General features: G+C 22.6%; 5 protein-coding genes across 5 annotated transcripts; 1 reads left to right on the top strand and 4 right to left on the bottom strand.

Annotated features, from left to right (window-relative positions):
• Nucleotides 1–872: 872 nt before the first annotated feature.
• PY17X_1429800 (nuclear matrix protein NMP238) lies at nucleotides 873–2,987 on the bottom strand (the record flags this gene model as incomplete). Its single annotated transcript, XM_724357.1, has 5 exons — nucleotides 873–1,051; nucleotides 1,180–1,252; nucleotides 1,402–1,499; nucleotides 1,650–1,758; nucleotides 1,923–2,987. The coding sequence occupies 5 exons, from the start codon at nucleotides 2,985–2,987 to the stop codon at nucleotides 873–875; spliced, it is 1,524 nt and encodes a 507-aa protein (XP_729450.1).
• Nucleotides 2,988–3,792: 805 nt separating this feature from the next.
• On the bottom strand, nucleotides 3,793–7,689 carry PY17X_1429700 (conserved Plasmodium protein, unknown function; the record flags this gene model as incomplete). Its single annotated transcript, XM_022957544.1, has 4 exons — nucleotides 3,793–3,860; nucleotides 3,945–4,030; nucleotides 4,233–4,496; nucleotides 4,853–7,689. The coding sequence occupies 4 exons, from the start codon at nucleotides 7,687–7,689 to the stop codon at nucleotides 3,793–3,795; spliced, it is 3,255 nt and encodes a 1,084-aa protein (XP_022812917.1).
• A 929-nt stretch (nucleotides 7,690–8,618) lies between these two features.
• On the bottom strand, nucleotides 8,619–8,888 carry PY17X_1429600 (uncharacterized protein; the record flags this gene model as incomplete). The annotated part of the gene is made up of 1 exon (XM_724355.2): nucleotides 8,619–8,888. One exon carries the CDS (start codon nucleotides 8,886–8,888, stop codon nucleotides 8,619–8,621), a length of 270 nt encoding a protein of 89 aa, XP_729448.2.
• Nucleotides 8,889–10,036: 1,148 nt separating this feature from the next.
• On the bottom strand, nucleotides 10,037–10,628 carry PY17X_1429500 (apicoplast ribosomal protein L33 precursor, putative; the record flags this gene model as incomplete). Its single annotated transcript, XM_022957543.1, has 2 exons — nucleotides 10,037–10,227; nucleotides 10,484–10,628. The coding sequence occupies 2 exons, from the start codon at nucleotides 10,626–10,628 to the stop codon at nucleotides 10,037–10,039; spliced, it is 336 nt and encodes a 111-aa protein (XP_022812916.1).
• A 1,105-nt stretch (nucleotides 10,629–11,733) lies between these two features.
• Nucleotides 11,734–14,532, top strand: PY17X_1429400 (uncharacterized protein; the record flags this gene model as incomplete). The annotated part of the gene is made up of 1 exon (XM_724354.2): nucleotides 11,734–14,532. The coding sequence occupies one exon, from the start codon at nucleotides 11,734–11,736 to the stop codon at nucleotides 14,530–14,532; it is 2,799 nt and encodes a 932-aa protein (XP_729447.1).
• Between the last annotated feature and the right edge of the window lie 411 nt (nucleotides 14,533–14,943).

The raw sequence follows: 14,943 nt of genomic DNA, 5'->3' as shown, positions 1-14,943 counted from the left end.
ATGTAAAATAATATTTAAAGGAATAATAAAAATTGCCACAATTTTTAAAGCTATAATTAATAGCGAATTTATTTCATATTTTAAAGGGAATATTAATTCCACAAAAAATCATGCACGTTTTGTTCACAAAATATATTAAGCACATTTTCAACAGTTGGATGTTTTATTTTTTCATCTTGGAAACATTTAATTATGGTTGTTTTAAAGAATGTATAATTTGTATTATAATAGCTAAATTAATACTGAAATTATAATATAGTTATATTATAAAAAATAATTTAAAATAGTATAAAATAATTCTACACTTACTCAGAACAATACCAAATTTATAAATCTAAATAATTTTAAAAATATAAATGAACAGGAAACATAATATACATATTATTTTGCAAAATATATAAATAAAACAGGAAAATGATAAAAATATATTTCTATATTATGAGCTTTATATTTTTAAGTTAAAAATGGGAAAGTTTTGCAGTAGTTTTAAATTTATATACAAAAAATTTAATAAAAAAAATACATTTTCAACTATATACCACTAATAACATATGGACAATAGTAAATTCCCTTATCACAAAGCCATACAACACACATATCCAATAATTTACTGATGCACTCCAATTTATAAAAATGATTCATGTTGATATTGTCTATATAAATTCATATATGTGTGTATGTGTAAGTATAAGTATATCTGTGTAAATATACCCATACATGTATAGATATTTATGAGAATATATTCTCTGTATTTATATATGGTAATTAATATTATTCAGGTTCCAAAATTTTCTAAAAAAATGTTCTAAATGGATCATATGATTTCCTTTTAAATTCTACAATTTTTTATGACCTCTTAATTCAATTACATTTTAATACAAGTATTTGTTTTTCTCACTTAACAAAAGTTGCGTTGATCTTTTTGTGTCGAAAAAAATGGAAGAAACGATTTCTATAATGGATTTACTTATCATTTTTTTCCCTTTTCTTTTGGATAAAATTTTTGCTGGTGTTAAAAGCTGTATAGCATATCTCAAAGAACAGCTCATGCCTGAAATAAAAATTAATTGATCAAATTAATATGTAAAAATGAACTAATCATATAATAGATTGATATTTGGATTGTAAAAAAAATATCAAATGATAATATTCGCTTTATTATTATTTTCTTGAGTCTACCTATGTCGGCTAAATAATTTAAGGCTTCATTTTCAATTTTTATATTTTCAAATTTACATCTTAATTTTAAAACCTTAAATTAAAAGTATAATAAGTAAAAAAACGAAAAAATATATTTTTTTGGAAAAGGATCAAAATATAAATCATATAATTATAATGGTCAAAAAAATCTAAAATAGATGCATATATTTATATCCTGTGTTAATGCCAATGTTCCCATACCTGTAATATCTCTTCTTTGTTATATAACATCGTCTTCACGATAATTATTCTATCGAGTAAATCAACAGGTATTCCATGCGCAGATATTATATTTGTACCTGTTCAAATCAAATATGTATGAGTGTTAGAATACGTATATACACATATATAAGAATAATACACAATCATATTTTGCATAAGTGGTTATGTTTCCATAGACTAATTTTTATATAAAACTAGTTATGGCATAAAATAAAAATGAATCAAACCTTTTATATTGCAGATTCCCCTATTTGTTGCTAAAATAACAATGGGCGCTAAATTTGATTCTAGTGTTCGGTTTAAATACGTGAAACACTCGATATCTAACATATGCACCTGTATATAAGTTGTAAAAAAAATTATATACATCAAAGTAGGTATTCTAAGAATGTATATCAATTTCATGATATAATTCATTCAATAATATGTATATTTATTTCAAAAAAATGTGTTACATATATGATAATAAAGTTTATGAAAAAAAAATTTGAGTAATGTACCTCATCAATAAATAAGACACCAGGAACAATTTGTGCAATTCCTTGATCAACATATTTATAAACAATTTTATTTATTTCATTTCGTAATTTATCTGTTATTTCTGTCTTTTTACATTTAGCGTTTTGAAAAAAGTTAAGTATATTATCTTTGGGCTGAACATTAGATATATCTAAGTCGTATAATGTAACATTTTGTATGATATTTTTTTTTTTATGAACATTTCCCTTAGGTAAATCAACAAATGTGTCTGTTTCTATATCAAACATATCTTGATACAAACTACATCTACCTACCCTTTTAACTAATCCACTATGTGATTCTATATATATAACATCTTTTTCTTGTATTTTCTCTTTTAATATATTTTCATATATAGAAGAATGTATTTTTATTTTTTTTTGTTCTTTTAAAGTTTTCAAAGTAATATGTACGTAAGATATTTTCTTTTCGTCATATGTATCATCATAAAATGGTTCTAATTTTACAACTTCTCCTTCAAATACTTCTTTGATTTCTTTTATTTTTACACCAATACTTTTTCTTATATATTGTGTTAAAATTTCAGTTTTTTTAACCTCACAAGAATATACTTGAGATGCATTAAATATACAAAAAGGAATAGCCTCTTCGCTAATCTCTTTACTTATTGCAATAGCAATAGCTGTTTTCCCACTTCCACTAGGCCCAGCCAATAATAAGCATTTACAAATATTTTTCTCTTTTATTAAGTTTATAAATATTCCTGCTGCTTCTCTAGCTTTTTTTTGACCAACCATACCTTTGCAATTATATAAATTTTTTATTTTATCTTTACCTTCTTCACCTTCATTACTTGATGTATCAATATTATTATCTCCATTCATATTACATATTTCATTGTATTGATTGTCATGTATATTTTCGCCATTTGTGAGATTACCATTTTGTTCGCTTTTTTCATATATCTTTTGAGGTTCATCTAAATCAGCATCATGCACAAATCCGTCCTCATCTAAACCCAAGCCACTAATATGGCTATGGAGACTTATTCTCTCTTTTTCTTTGTTGGACTCGATTATATTCATGGGAATAAAGATATTAAAAGATAAGATAAATTAATAGACGCCAAAACTAGCGATAAAAGGTGAAAAAGGTATGTTTTTCTAGTATATATTAAAATAAGAAATATTTACTTTAAATTCGTTTTCTTCTAAGTAGACAAAAACACATACATTTCACATGTCAGGTATGCATTTATTATCATAAAATGGATAAATTTATTAATGTACTTAAACATTAAATTAGTAATAAAAATTAAAAGGGCTTTGTAAAATAAAATAGACCATATTATTATTTTCCTATTTACAAAATAAAGAGTATGAAAAAAATATTTTCTTTTCATTCCCGTTAGTTTACTATATAATTAAGATGTGACATGTTAATATTTGACTGTCCTTTGAGAAATTTATTTAAAAATATATATTATACATTCCTTATTTAAATATTGAAGGTGTACACCTTTTTATAGGTGTACTCTTTATAACATTTTTTTTCATGGAAAATTTGTGGTCGACAAAAAAAAGGATATTGCACGATATGTGTAATATATTCTTATAAAAAGAACCCATTATCGTACTGCAATGAATATATATATAATGAGAAAAAATTGCATATATCGGTGCAAAAAGATATTTACGGGGAAATAATAATGGTTTTTTTTAGCACATAGGAATAGTGTTTTATTTATGTTATAAGAGTACTAAAATATTCACCATTTTAATAAAAATTACAAATATAAACAAAATCACAAACGTTATAAACAAAAATAAATATATATGTGTGGTAATAAACAATTGGAAAACAAAAGAATGTAACATATATATTCTCTTTTTATGCGACATCATCTATGGATAAGTGAACCTTCGTGCGCTTTTTAATATTATAAATATATCCCAAAACTGCGTATATATATAAGAAAAGAAAACATTGACATATATAAAGAATTATAATTAATAGAATATTATTACATTTTTTAATATTACTGTGTAATAACTTTATGTCCTTCGAAAAAAATCTTAACCCGGTAGTGCATAAATTTTCACCTAATATAAGATAATTCAATTTGCACCTAAAAAAAGAGAACAAAACAAGAAAACAAATAAAATATAAAAATTCATATTTGAATAATCTAAATCAAAAAATATACTTAAGAGACCAAAATATATACTTAAATATCAGATGTGCATTTAAAATTTTTTTTAAATAAAAAATAAAATTTATACAACACATATTGCTAAACGATATGCATATTTCGTTTTTTATTTTTGTACCTTTTAGAATGAACGAAATGTAAAATTACGTATGCTTTAATTAAGTTTTCAAAATAAAAGTAACACATAAATTCATCAAATAATGCAAAGGTATTGCTTGAAATTTCGTTCGTATTTATTATTTTGAAGTTGTAATGCAACAAATAAGAAGGTATATATTTATTTTGCTTATCATAAATTTTTGTGAAAATATAATTCCGAACTACTTGTTTTCTAAGGCTAAAAAAAAGCGCTAATTCACTAAAAGAAACGTAATCTTTAAACCTAAAAACGTATCAATTAAAATAGACATAAATAAATACAAATACCACATTATTAATTTCATACGAATCATGGAATATTAATTATTCCTCTTTAAGAGAACAAACAGTGATGTTATTTTTAATACGCTAATAATTCATTATTAATGATATCGAAAAAAGTTGTATATTGTGTCAATTATTAATGTATGCTACTACTTTATTCGTAAAATTGCATATGCGTATATAATGGATTGTCTTTCTAACTAAACTAATTTATATATTTTTTTCATATAATACAAAGTAATATGCCTATGGAATTATATGTAATACTATTTAATGATAGAGTTGCCTAAAGAATGCGTTTTGCATATATCATACTTCTTGTAACTCAGAGACAGCAATGATAGAATGTAATATATATCAGGGTGGTAGTTGTATATGCGATAAGCCTTGAATAGCGAATTAAAGGTTTTATTGGGAATGTTATTCACAAAATAATAATATGACAATAATATATATGAATGAATATTATTAAAAAATAGTTTATTAAGATTTTTACAATGAACTATAATTTGATGAGCTTTTTGAGTTAACTGTAGGGAGTATATTAAATTAGACAAGGAATAAAAATATAGATCCGAAAATATATTTGAATAAGTATCAATAATATATTTATATATTTGTATAGATCTTTCTATTTTATTAAAATACAATAGTAAAGACGCATTGCAAAATAAAAAGTAAATATATTTATTTAATTTTTTTAATTCCATAGCCAATTTTTTAATACAGCTAATTTTATTTAATAAATAAGCTGAATTGACAAAAAAGGTTATTACACAAGAGTCATATATTTGATCCATTAATAACAGTTTACATAAGCTATAACACATAGAATAATTACGTTCATAAAAACTTCTTTTTATATTTATTATAATATATATTTTTGAATATAAAAAGACCCTTGGAAAATATTTAGAGAATATATTTTTTGTTAAATATATATATATATCATAGAGTGTTATTTTATTATATATTGAATTGTATAAAATCACTTTTTTAAAAATTAAAATATTAGAATAATTTTTTGTGTGGAACATATCAGTTCCATTAAAAATATTTGATACTTCAAAATACTTTTTCTCGAAATCACTCATATTTTTTTCACACTTGTTTTTTTCTATATACTCTCTGCATTGGCTCGATTTCTGAATAGTATTACTTAAAATATAACTATTATCTATTTGATTATTTTCGGTGTCGTTGTTGCAATCTTTTTCTAGTATTGTTTTTACATTATCATTATATGTATTTATAGAACTATGGTTTTCAATAACTCGATGTTCATTTCTACAGCTATTGACATTCGATATATTAATTTTATTTAATTTATTATCATAATTAATGGAATTTCTTGACATTCTGCAACTACTTTTACATTTATTTCTACTTATTTTTTTATTTTTGTGTTTTGCTTTTGTTACACTTTCAATAAGGAAGAGAAAGTGATAAAAAACTTTACTATTGTGAAATTGATACTTAACAGAGTATAAAATAAACAAGAGAAAATATTTTAGCCATTTTACTTTTTTGCTATATTTGGCTAGTAAAATTAAGTATATTTCATCCTTTAAAGATAGTAAAGACAATCCAAATAATTTAAGAATGATTTGAGGATATATTGGGCATTTTAAAAATAATAAAATAGAATATTTTAAAGAATGATTATATAAACCTTTTAATTCATATAAATCAATAATTACCTGCAATAAATAATAGCAATTATTCTTTATCAATTTTTTTTTATTGAGCTTATTTATAAACTTTACACCCTTATTTAAACAATTTTTATTTTTTATTTCGAGTAGAGATTTTATTTTTATATAAGCTATGTAATTTATACATTTAATTTTTTGGAAATATTTTTTATTTTTTATCAATTTTATTTGTTTACTTTTTTTGTTGTTATGTTCATAATCTGACTCTTTTGTTTTTACCCCTTGGAAAGTTTTACATAAAAATTGCTTTTCATCCGTTACATTAGTATAGTTATCATCAGATATATTTATGGCGTTTATGCAATCATATATTTTATGAATAGAGCTATTCGAATGCATAAATGCTTGGTGAATATTGTTATTATGACCTACTTTTTTTTTATTTGTTTTATTATAACTTTTTTTTGTGTCTTTTTCTGGGCATGGGAATACCCATAATTTTTTATGTATACGTAGCAAATTCAATAGTTCAACATATTTTTTTTTTAAGAATAATGATTCGATTAAATAAATAAAATTTGTTAAATTAGGTTGCTTGTAGAATAATATTTTACTAATAAATTCCATTTTATTATATAAAAAGTATTTTCGAGAATATATATACATAGTTTCCAAATATGCATAATATACATCATTGTGCTTGTCATTTTGTAGGTGTTCATTTTTGATTTTATCTTTTTCAAAGTCTAATATATTACTATTTTCATAATTCTCACAATTTGTTATTTTTGAATAGTCCCCTACTTTGTCTAAATATGCAATTTGATTATTATTATTATTATTAATATCTCTTGTTGTCTCTTTGTTTTTTATATTTTCTATTTTTGTGTCTACTTTTGCTTTTTCATCATCTTTACTATATGTATTATTGTTTATTACGTTATTTTGGTCTTTACATGTTTTCGAAATTTCAATATCATGTTTATTTTGTTCATAATTTGTTTCTTGGGTCTTATCTGCACCTTTTGTGCTATTGACGTTTTTAAAATATCTTAAAATGTTTTCTGTATGTTCAAAAAAAATTCCCTTTTTATTATTTAATTGTTTATCACTTTTTTTTATAGCATGTATTTTGGTCTTAACATTATTATTTATAGGAACATTATTTTTATCAGACACGGTATCGCTTTTGCCAAATTCGATTAAAAATTTATCTTTATTAATTTCAGTTTTTTTATTCTTTTCTTTTAAACCAAATATGTTAGACAATTTTATATTCGATTGATCAATGCTTATATAATTATTTCTGCCATTAAACTTTTTTTTTATTTTATTATTACTTACTTTTTTGGCTTTGTTAACATATTTGTATAAATTATTAATAGCAACATTTCTATTTACACTACCAATAGAAAGATTAGATTTAGGAGTATAAAATTCAATTTCCGAATTTTTTTTTTTTTTATTTAAATTTTGCTCCTTTTCTTTCGACGACATTTTTAATTCATATTGCAACTTTGAAATTTTATTTTTAATTATTTTTTTTATTCTTATCTACAGTACTTAATCATATTGTGTATATATGTCTATATTATGTACACATATATTCAATATGAACTTTATTTCAATACACAAAAAATTATTATACAAGTGGCAAGAATTCATAACTAAAGAATATTTCAAATAGACTAAGAAAATGTGCAAATGCTTGTATTATTAGCATATTCTTATATGCTGAAAATGATATAAAAATGTGTTTATATAGATATAATAATATATTTATATATTTTTATTATAAATAATAATATATACGCATTTTTTTTATTCCATAATATGATATATTAATATATATTATTTTATTAATTATTTTGATTATGTTTCTATTCCCCGCCCTTTATTTTAATACATAAAAAAACATCGAACTGCTATAGGAATTTCAATGTATGCATATAAACCAATTTTGGCATACATTTGGATGATTTCGCTATTTTATTTTTTATTATTGTCTCATGTACGTATATATTTAATTCATTTAGGTAGGTATTTTATATAATATTTTTTATGTGATTCTATATTTCTTACTTTATTTGATTTATTTAGTATATAATAATAAAAGTAATGAATTTATACTACAAAAAATATTACTCATATAACATTATTTCTTTTTTAATTTATATATATATTATATAACATCATTAACAAAAATAAACCGGCATCATGTAAAAAGGGAAATATATTTCTTAGCAATTTACATATAAACTTCATAATTCTGTGCATTAGAAAACGAGCATATATATAGCATGTATTTACAGGAATGTATATACTTTATGTGTATAAACACATATTTAGACGATTAGATAATATAATCCATTACTATGAAAATTGCTGATAAATTTGAAATAAACATATATATGTTTACAACGTTCTTATGATTTGTTCCATTCAGGATATAATGAAGTAACAATTTCAACATATTTTGCTTTGGCATCATCTTTACTTAACCCTTCAAGTGATTTCCATGCTTCGTATTTTTTTTTCTCTTCAAATTTAAAAAAGCTTGGGGCGTCAATATTACATGGACCAAACATACTTTGCTTATAATATTTATATAAGTCCAATTTTGTCTCCATTGAAATTGATTCAGTTTTAGGTAACGAGTTAACGAAAGAAACACATTTATCAAATAAATCACTCATATTCGCTAAACTTGAGATACTAAAAGTAAAAATATAAAAAAATTATGAACATATATACAAAGTTTTAACGTAAATATATGTGACCATATCAGTTTATAATTTTTTTTGGTGATGTAGAGATTTTTTCATATTTTATTTTTACATAATAACTGTAAAATGGTGTGGAATATATATACTAAAGAACTATGTTAAAAATGGAAAGTAAACTGCAAAAAGAAAATTACATGATTATATATTTATTTTAACATGTATAAATATCCAAATACAATTTTACAATATATTTTATCAAATACCTTATTGTTTGATGAAGAAAAATACTGAAATAGTAATACGTGTTTAAATGTATATTCACTTTTAAAATAAAAGAAATATTATTTTTTGGATAGAAATTTAATAGAAATACCACAACTTGATATTAGTAAAAAATATATTATTAAAATATGGAGTTTTTTATATTTTATTAAACATTAAATATTTTTTACAATATTTTTACCCGATGAAATGCCCAGTATACAAATATAAAATGAATTTTTTGCTAAAAAAGGTTTATATTCATATAATTTAATATATTCAGGTTTATATGTGTAAAGTGCAATATATCTCGTTAATAATTTATTTTTAAGTGGGGAGAGATAACCTATGCTTATTTAACAAATTTTTTCCGTCTATACGATTTTTAATACATACGCGTCATATAGTACGGTTTTATAAGCCCGATACATTACTTATATTTTTGTGCTATGAAATATGAAGTTTGATTAAGACGGGTGTTCTTTTAACTTTTAAATAAAAAAGCAACAATAGCAATTATAATTACAGTAAAACACAATTGTCAATAATTGTTATTATTTTGTGATTTTTTATAAACAGGGTTATTTTATAAGAATAATTATAACATATTTTATTTTATTTTATTTTATTTCATTTTATCTTTTTATATAAAGTAATAATATTCATAATATATATATCTTGTATAAAATAACATTTCCAATCAATTTTTACGTAAAAATATAAAAGAATGTGTAGAATATAAAATGTTACAAGCAAGAACAAAAAACAAAAAAAATATTTCGTGATATATACCCAAAACTGGTGTATATACGTAAAAAAAATATAAAATATCAAAAATGGAATACATGTAGAAGAGATTATTTAATTTCGACATGTAATGTTCTTTTTTTAAGGTATTTGTTATACTTATATAGTTGTAATTTCTTTGGTGTGTTAACTTTATTTTTTTCTGTCACGTATCTTGAGGGCCGTTTCCCTAATTTCCTTGCTTCAGTACATTCAAGAACTATAACTTTTCGATTTTTTTTTTTTCTTGCATATAAGTTTACTACAAAAAAGGAAAAAATATTACTTTTATTTAGTGAACAACCTTTATTAGGAACGAGCATGAATGCTATTGCTACTTTTGTATGTATATATATATATGTGTATATTTTTGTTATTGTTAAACAAACTGATATTTACATAGTAAACATAAAAGCATGAAAGGAATACAATCCTATTTATGTATTATTAGATGGGCAAATTGTCAAAAGTGTGGATTTGAGGTATTTTTTTAAATAATATTTTATTAGGGTTGTTACCATTTCTTCTATTTTCTGAACTGGTTTTTGGATAGGGTAATTTTATGCTATTTATATTATTTGGCGTGATAAATTGCTGACAGCATTTTATTGAAATAATAAGTAGAAAAAGAAAAAAATATACTAGTGTGTCACATTTTCTCATATTCTTTATATATTATCTCAATGCGTATCATGTATTTAACTCCTCTTGATTGTATATACATTTGTATAAGCAAAGGGTTTGCTATACAAATACCGATATACGCAATTTCTTATATCTTAATCAGTTGGTTTGTATGTATGGGCATTATATGTATTTATTTAAAGTTTACTATATAAAATACCTCGATAAAATAGTTAGCCATTTAACAAAATAATATTTCAATATATTGTTTGTTCATATTCCATACTCTTACTACACTCGTGTTTACGTTCTTTTGTAGCTAAAACACACCGATAATTTTACGGAAATAAATGTATGCTATATATATCACATTTTTACATGTTTTATCCTTTTCGTACTATTGAAATAAATGTAAAATGCAACATATTAAGCATACACCTTAGTTCATAAGTCGAAATATTTTTATATCGCATACAATGGGACAAAGAAAATAAGATGAGGAAATATAACAAAATATATTAATTTTTTTAAAAGGTAAATTCGTGATAACCAAAAAAATAAAATAATAAAACGAAATTAAAAAAGAATAAACAAAAAGAGAAATAAAAATATGTATATTTAAATATATAATTTTTAAACGGAGTTGGTTTTTTTTTTTAAAAGAAAAAAATGTCATGTAATTATGTATACAAATAATCCTCAAAGAATAGAGCACAGCGCTGAAAAAAATAATTTAAATTGATAAGAAAATTTACTTTAGTGTTTTTTATACCTTAAATTAATATATATTATGTATACTTTCATATGTGTAGATGTATATGTTCATGAACAAGTTAGCGAACGCATAACAATATATCCATAGATAGTTTTTTTATTTTTCGGTAAATGGTTTTATTAATAGAAAGTAGGAAAAAACGCTTCGCTCAATAACGAGCAAAATAATAATCTGTTGTTTTTTCACCATAATAATATCGTAAAATATTGTTATAAATTGTTGAAAAAAATTAACAAAATTAATAACGTAATATATCGATGTGCCAATAGCAAGTTTAAGGATATAAACCTTTCCATCTTAGATTTTATACAAATATACTTATAATATGTATATATAAGTTATATAATTTTAAATAGTTATTATATATTCATGGTTGCTGAAAAGTTAAGAGATGTAATATTAAGACCAAGGAAATTGCCGGCATTACGTATGCCCATAGTATATAGAAGAAACTATATGAGTAACGATGAGATACTAAAATTTAAAAATAGAAATAATGAAGAAAAATATAATAAAAGAGAATGTGCTGAAAAAATAAGTAATGGAATAAATAACTTTAAATACTCATATATGAATGAAGATTTGGTAACGCCCTTTGATATATACAAATGGTCAGATATTTTAAATACTAATAATGAAAAGTTAATAAGTGATGCAATAAAACACGAAAAAAATGAACAAACGAAAAGAAATTATAAGAAAAGAAAAGAAGTCGACGAACCTGAGGTAGAAGAACCCTTGAGCACATTGCTCAATATAAACAGAATATTGAAAAGATATGGAATAATAATAAATGAAAATGAAAATGATATTCTTGTTGAAAATGAAATAAAAACATATTTTCATAATTTTTTAAACATATTAGAAACAAACTTTGAAAATAATGATTTAATAAAAAATATAATAAAAGAAGTAAAAAAAAATGAGTCTCATATATTTTATTATATATATAAAAACTTTATGATTATACATGGATTACCATTAAAATGTTTTTGGAAATATGATAATATTGAAAGTCAGTACAATATTAGTAATAAACATAACCAATTTAATGAAAATAATGAAACCCTTGAAAATGAATATTTGTTTCAAAATGTAGACATTAATAAAATAGATTCACTACTAAATGAAGATGGGTTGGATAATATAATGAAAACAAATATGGATTCTAATACCCAAGATTTCAAACATGATCAAACATTAAAAAATAGTAGCATAAGCAATACAGATAGCGTTGACCGTCATTTTCAAAATTCTTCTGGCACATTTTCTACCAAATACAAATTTAGCTATCCATTCTTCACTAATATAACTAACATAAAACAGGAGAATAAAAAGCCAACAACTGATAATATATTTGAGCCTAATAATGGTAGTAATTATAATATAAAACGAAGTAACAATCAAAAATTAACACAAAGTTATGAATATAATGTTGCAAATAATTTTGGATTTTACAGAGATAGGAAACATCTAAGTACTATCTCTTCACACAATAATATAAATTATGATATTCCTCCCCCCAAAAAAGATAATTATGTAAATCCAAATGATAGAAAAAAATATATCAAGAAAAATGATGCAAATGAAAAAAAGGATACAGACCCTTCTACTCCAATTGATGATAAAGCAAATGAAAAAAGTTGTGATACATACTTGTTTGACAAAAAAATCCAAAATGAAGCTTATGGAGAATTAAATGAAAATAATGAAGAAATAATTGAAAACTCCAAAGGACATTTTATGGTTGATGAAACAAATTTTAATTACAATATTAACATTTTGAATAACAAAATAAAAACTAATGAAAAAAATGAGAAAACAGATTTTCGAGTAAGTGAGGTGCCGGTTTCACCCTTAAGTAGAGCTAAAGTATTTGGCAAAGTATTTTTTGATATTGCGAAAAATACTAGCATTGAATATATAAAAAAAAAAATTATTTCAAATGAAATAAATAATAACGAAAGAGATTTGGTTATTAACGAAAAGAATGCTGAAATATTGGCTAATGGATTAAGTAAAATGAGGGGAGTCGTTTTAAAATTGGGACAAATGATAAGTTTGCAAGATGAATGCTTATCCCCAATATTAATAAAAGCATTAAAAATGGTTAGCAATTCAGCTGATATAATGCCAAAAGAACAATTAATAAAAGTTTTAAAAAGTGAATTAGGTGAAAATTATGAAAGTAAATTTGATTATTTTGATTATAAACCATTTGCAAGTGCATCTATAGGGCAAGTACATGAAGGTGTAATAAATAATAAAAAAGTTGCGATTAAAATTCAATACCCAGGTGTATATGAATCCATAGATAGTGATATAAAAAATTTGCTATTTATAAACCAATATACTAATTTAATATTAAAAAATTTATATATTGAAAATATTTGTAAAGAAATAAGAAAAGAATTAATATGCGAATGTGATTATATTAATGAAGCAAAATATTATGTACTTTTTAAAAATATTTTTCAAAAAAGCAAATATTTTTATGTCCCAAATGTTTATTCTGAATATGTAACAAAAAGAGTTTTAGTAACATCTTACGTTGAAGGGATATCATTAGAAAAAGTAGCAGAAAGTTATCCGCAACCTATTAGAGATTCCATAGGTCAAAGAATATTATATCTTTGTTTACATGAATTGTTTGTTTTAAAAATTATGAATACAGATCCTAACTTAGGTAATTTTATATATAATCCAGAAGAGGATAAATTATGTTTAATTGATTTTGGAGCTACAAGATCATATAAAAATGAATTTGTTGATCAGTATTTAAGACTTGTAAAATCATCAGTTGAAGAAAATGAAGACAAAATTTATCATTATTCATATATGCTTAACTTTTTTATTGGCCAAGAAAATGAAGATATGAAATCATCTCATATTAAATCAGTTATATTAGTTGGAGAGCCATTTAAATCTAAAGTATATGATTTTGGTAATAATGATTTAGCTAAAAATATATATACATTATTACCCAGAATTATATATAATAGATTAGTCCCCCCACGGTCAGAAATCTATACGCTTCACAGAAAATTATCAGGTTCCTATTTGATATGTATGAAGCTAAAGGCCAGGGTTAATGCCGCCGATATTTTTAATTCTATCTACAACAATTATGTTTTTTCAGTTAAGGATACATACACAAAAAAATCATAAACATCCCTTTTTTTGTGTGTGCATTTTTTTTTTAATTTGTACTAATTAATTTTCTTTATATAAAGTTAAGCTAATATTTGTTTTATTTCATATGTTTATATGTAAAAAATATGAAACTGGTAGATATTTGTTCCTGTGTAATGAAAAAAAATATATGCATATTTTTATATAAAAAATTAAAGTACTTAGGTACTCCAAAAAATAAAACTATATCATTTAGATAATATATAAAAAAATATATGTATATATTATACATCAATATCACTACCTTACTTATGAATATAAACACACATAAAGATATACATCCCATTTTTGCATTTTTTTTTAAATGCAGCGAAAATATTTGATTTATATATACATTTTTTTTATAAGGATGCATACAGATTTGAAAATCTTTTCAGTATCCTATTA

This window comes from Plasmodium yoelii, assembly GCF_900002385.2.
Source record: "Plasmodium yoelii strain 17X genome assembly, chromosome: 14".
Lineage (NCBI taxonomy): Eukaryota > Apicomplexa > Aconoidasida > Haemosporida > Plasmodiidae > Plasmodium > Plasmodium yoelii.
This window is presented reverse-complemented; position numbering and strand designations above follow the sequence as displayed.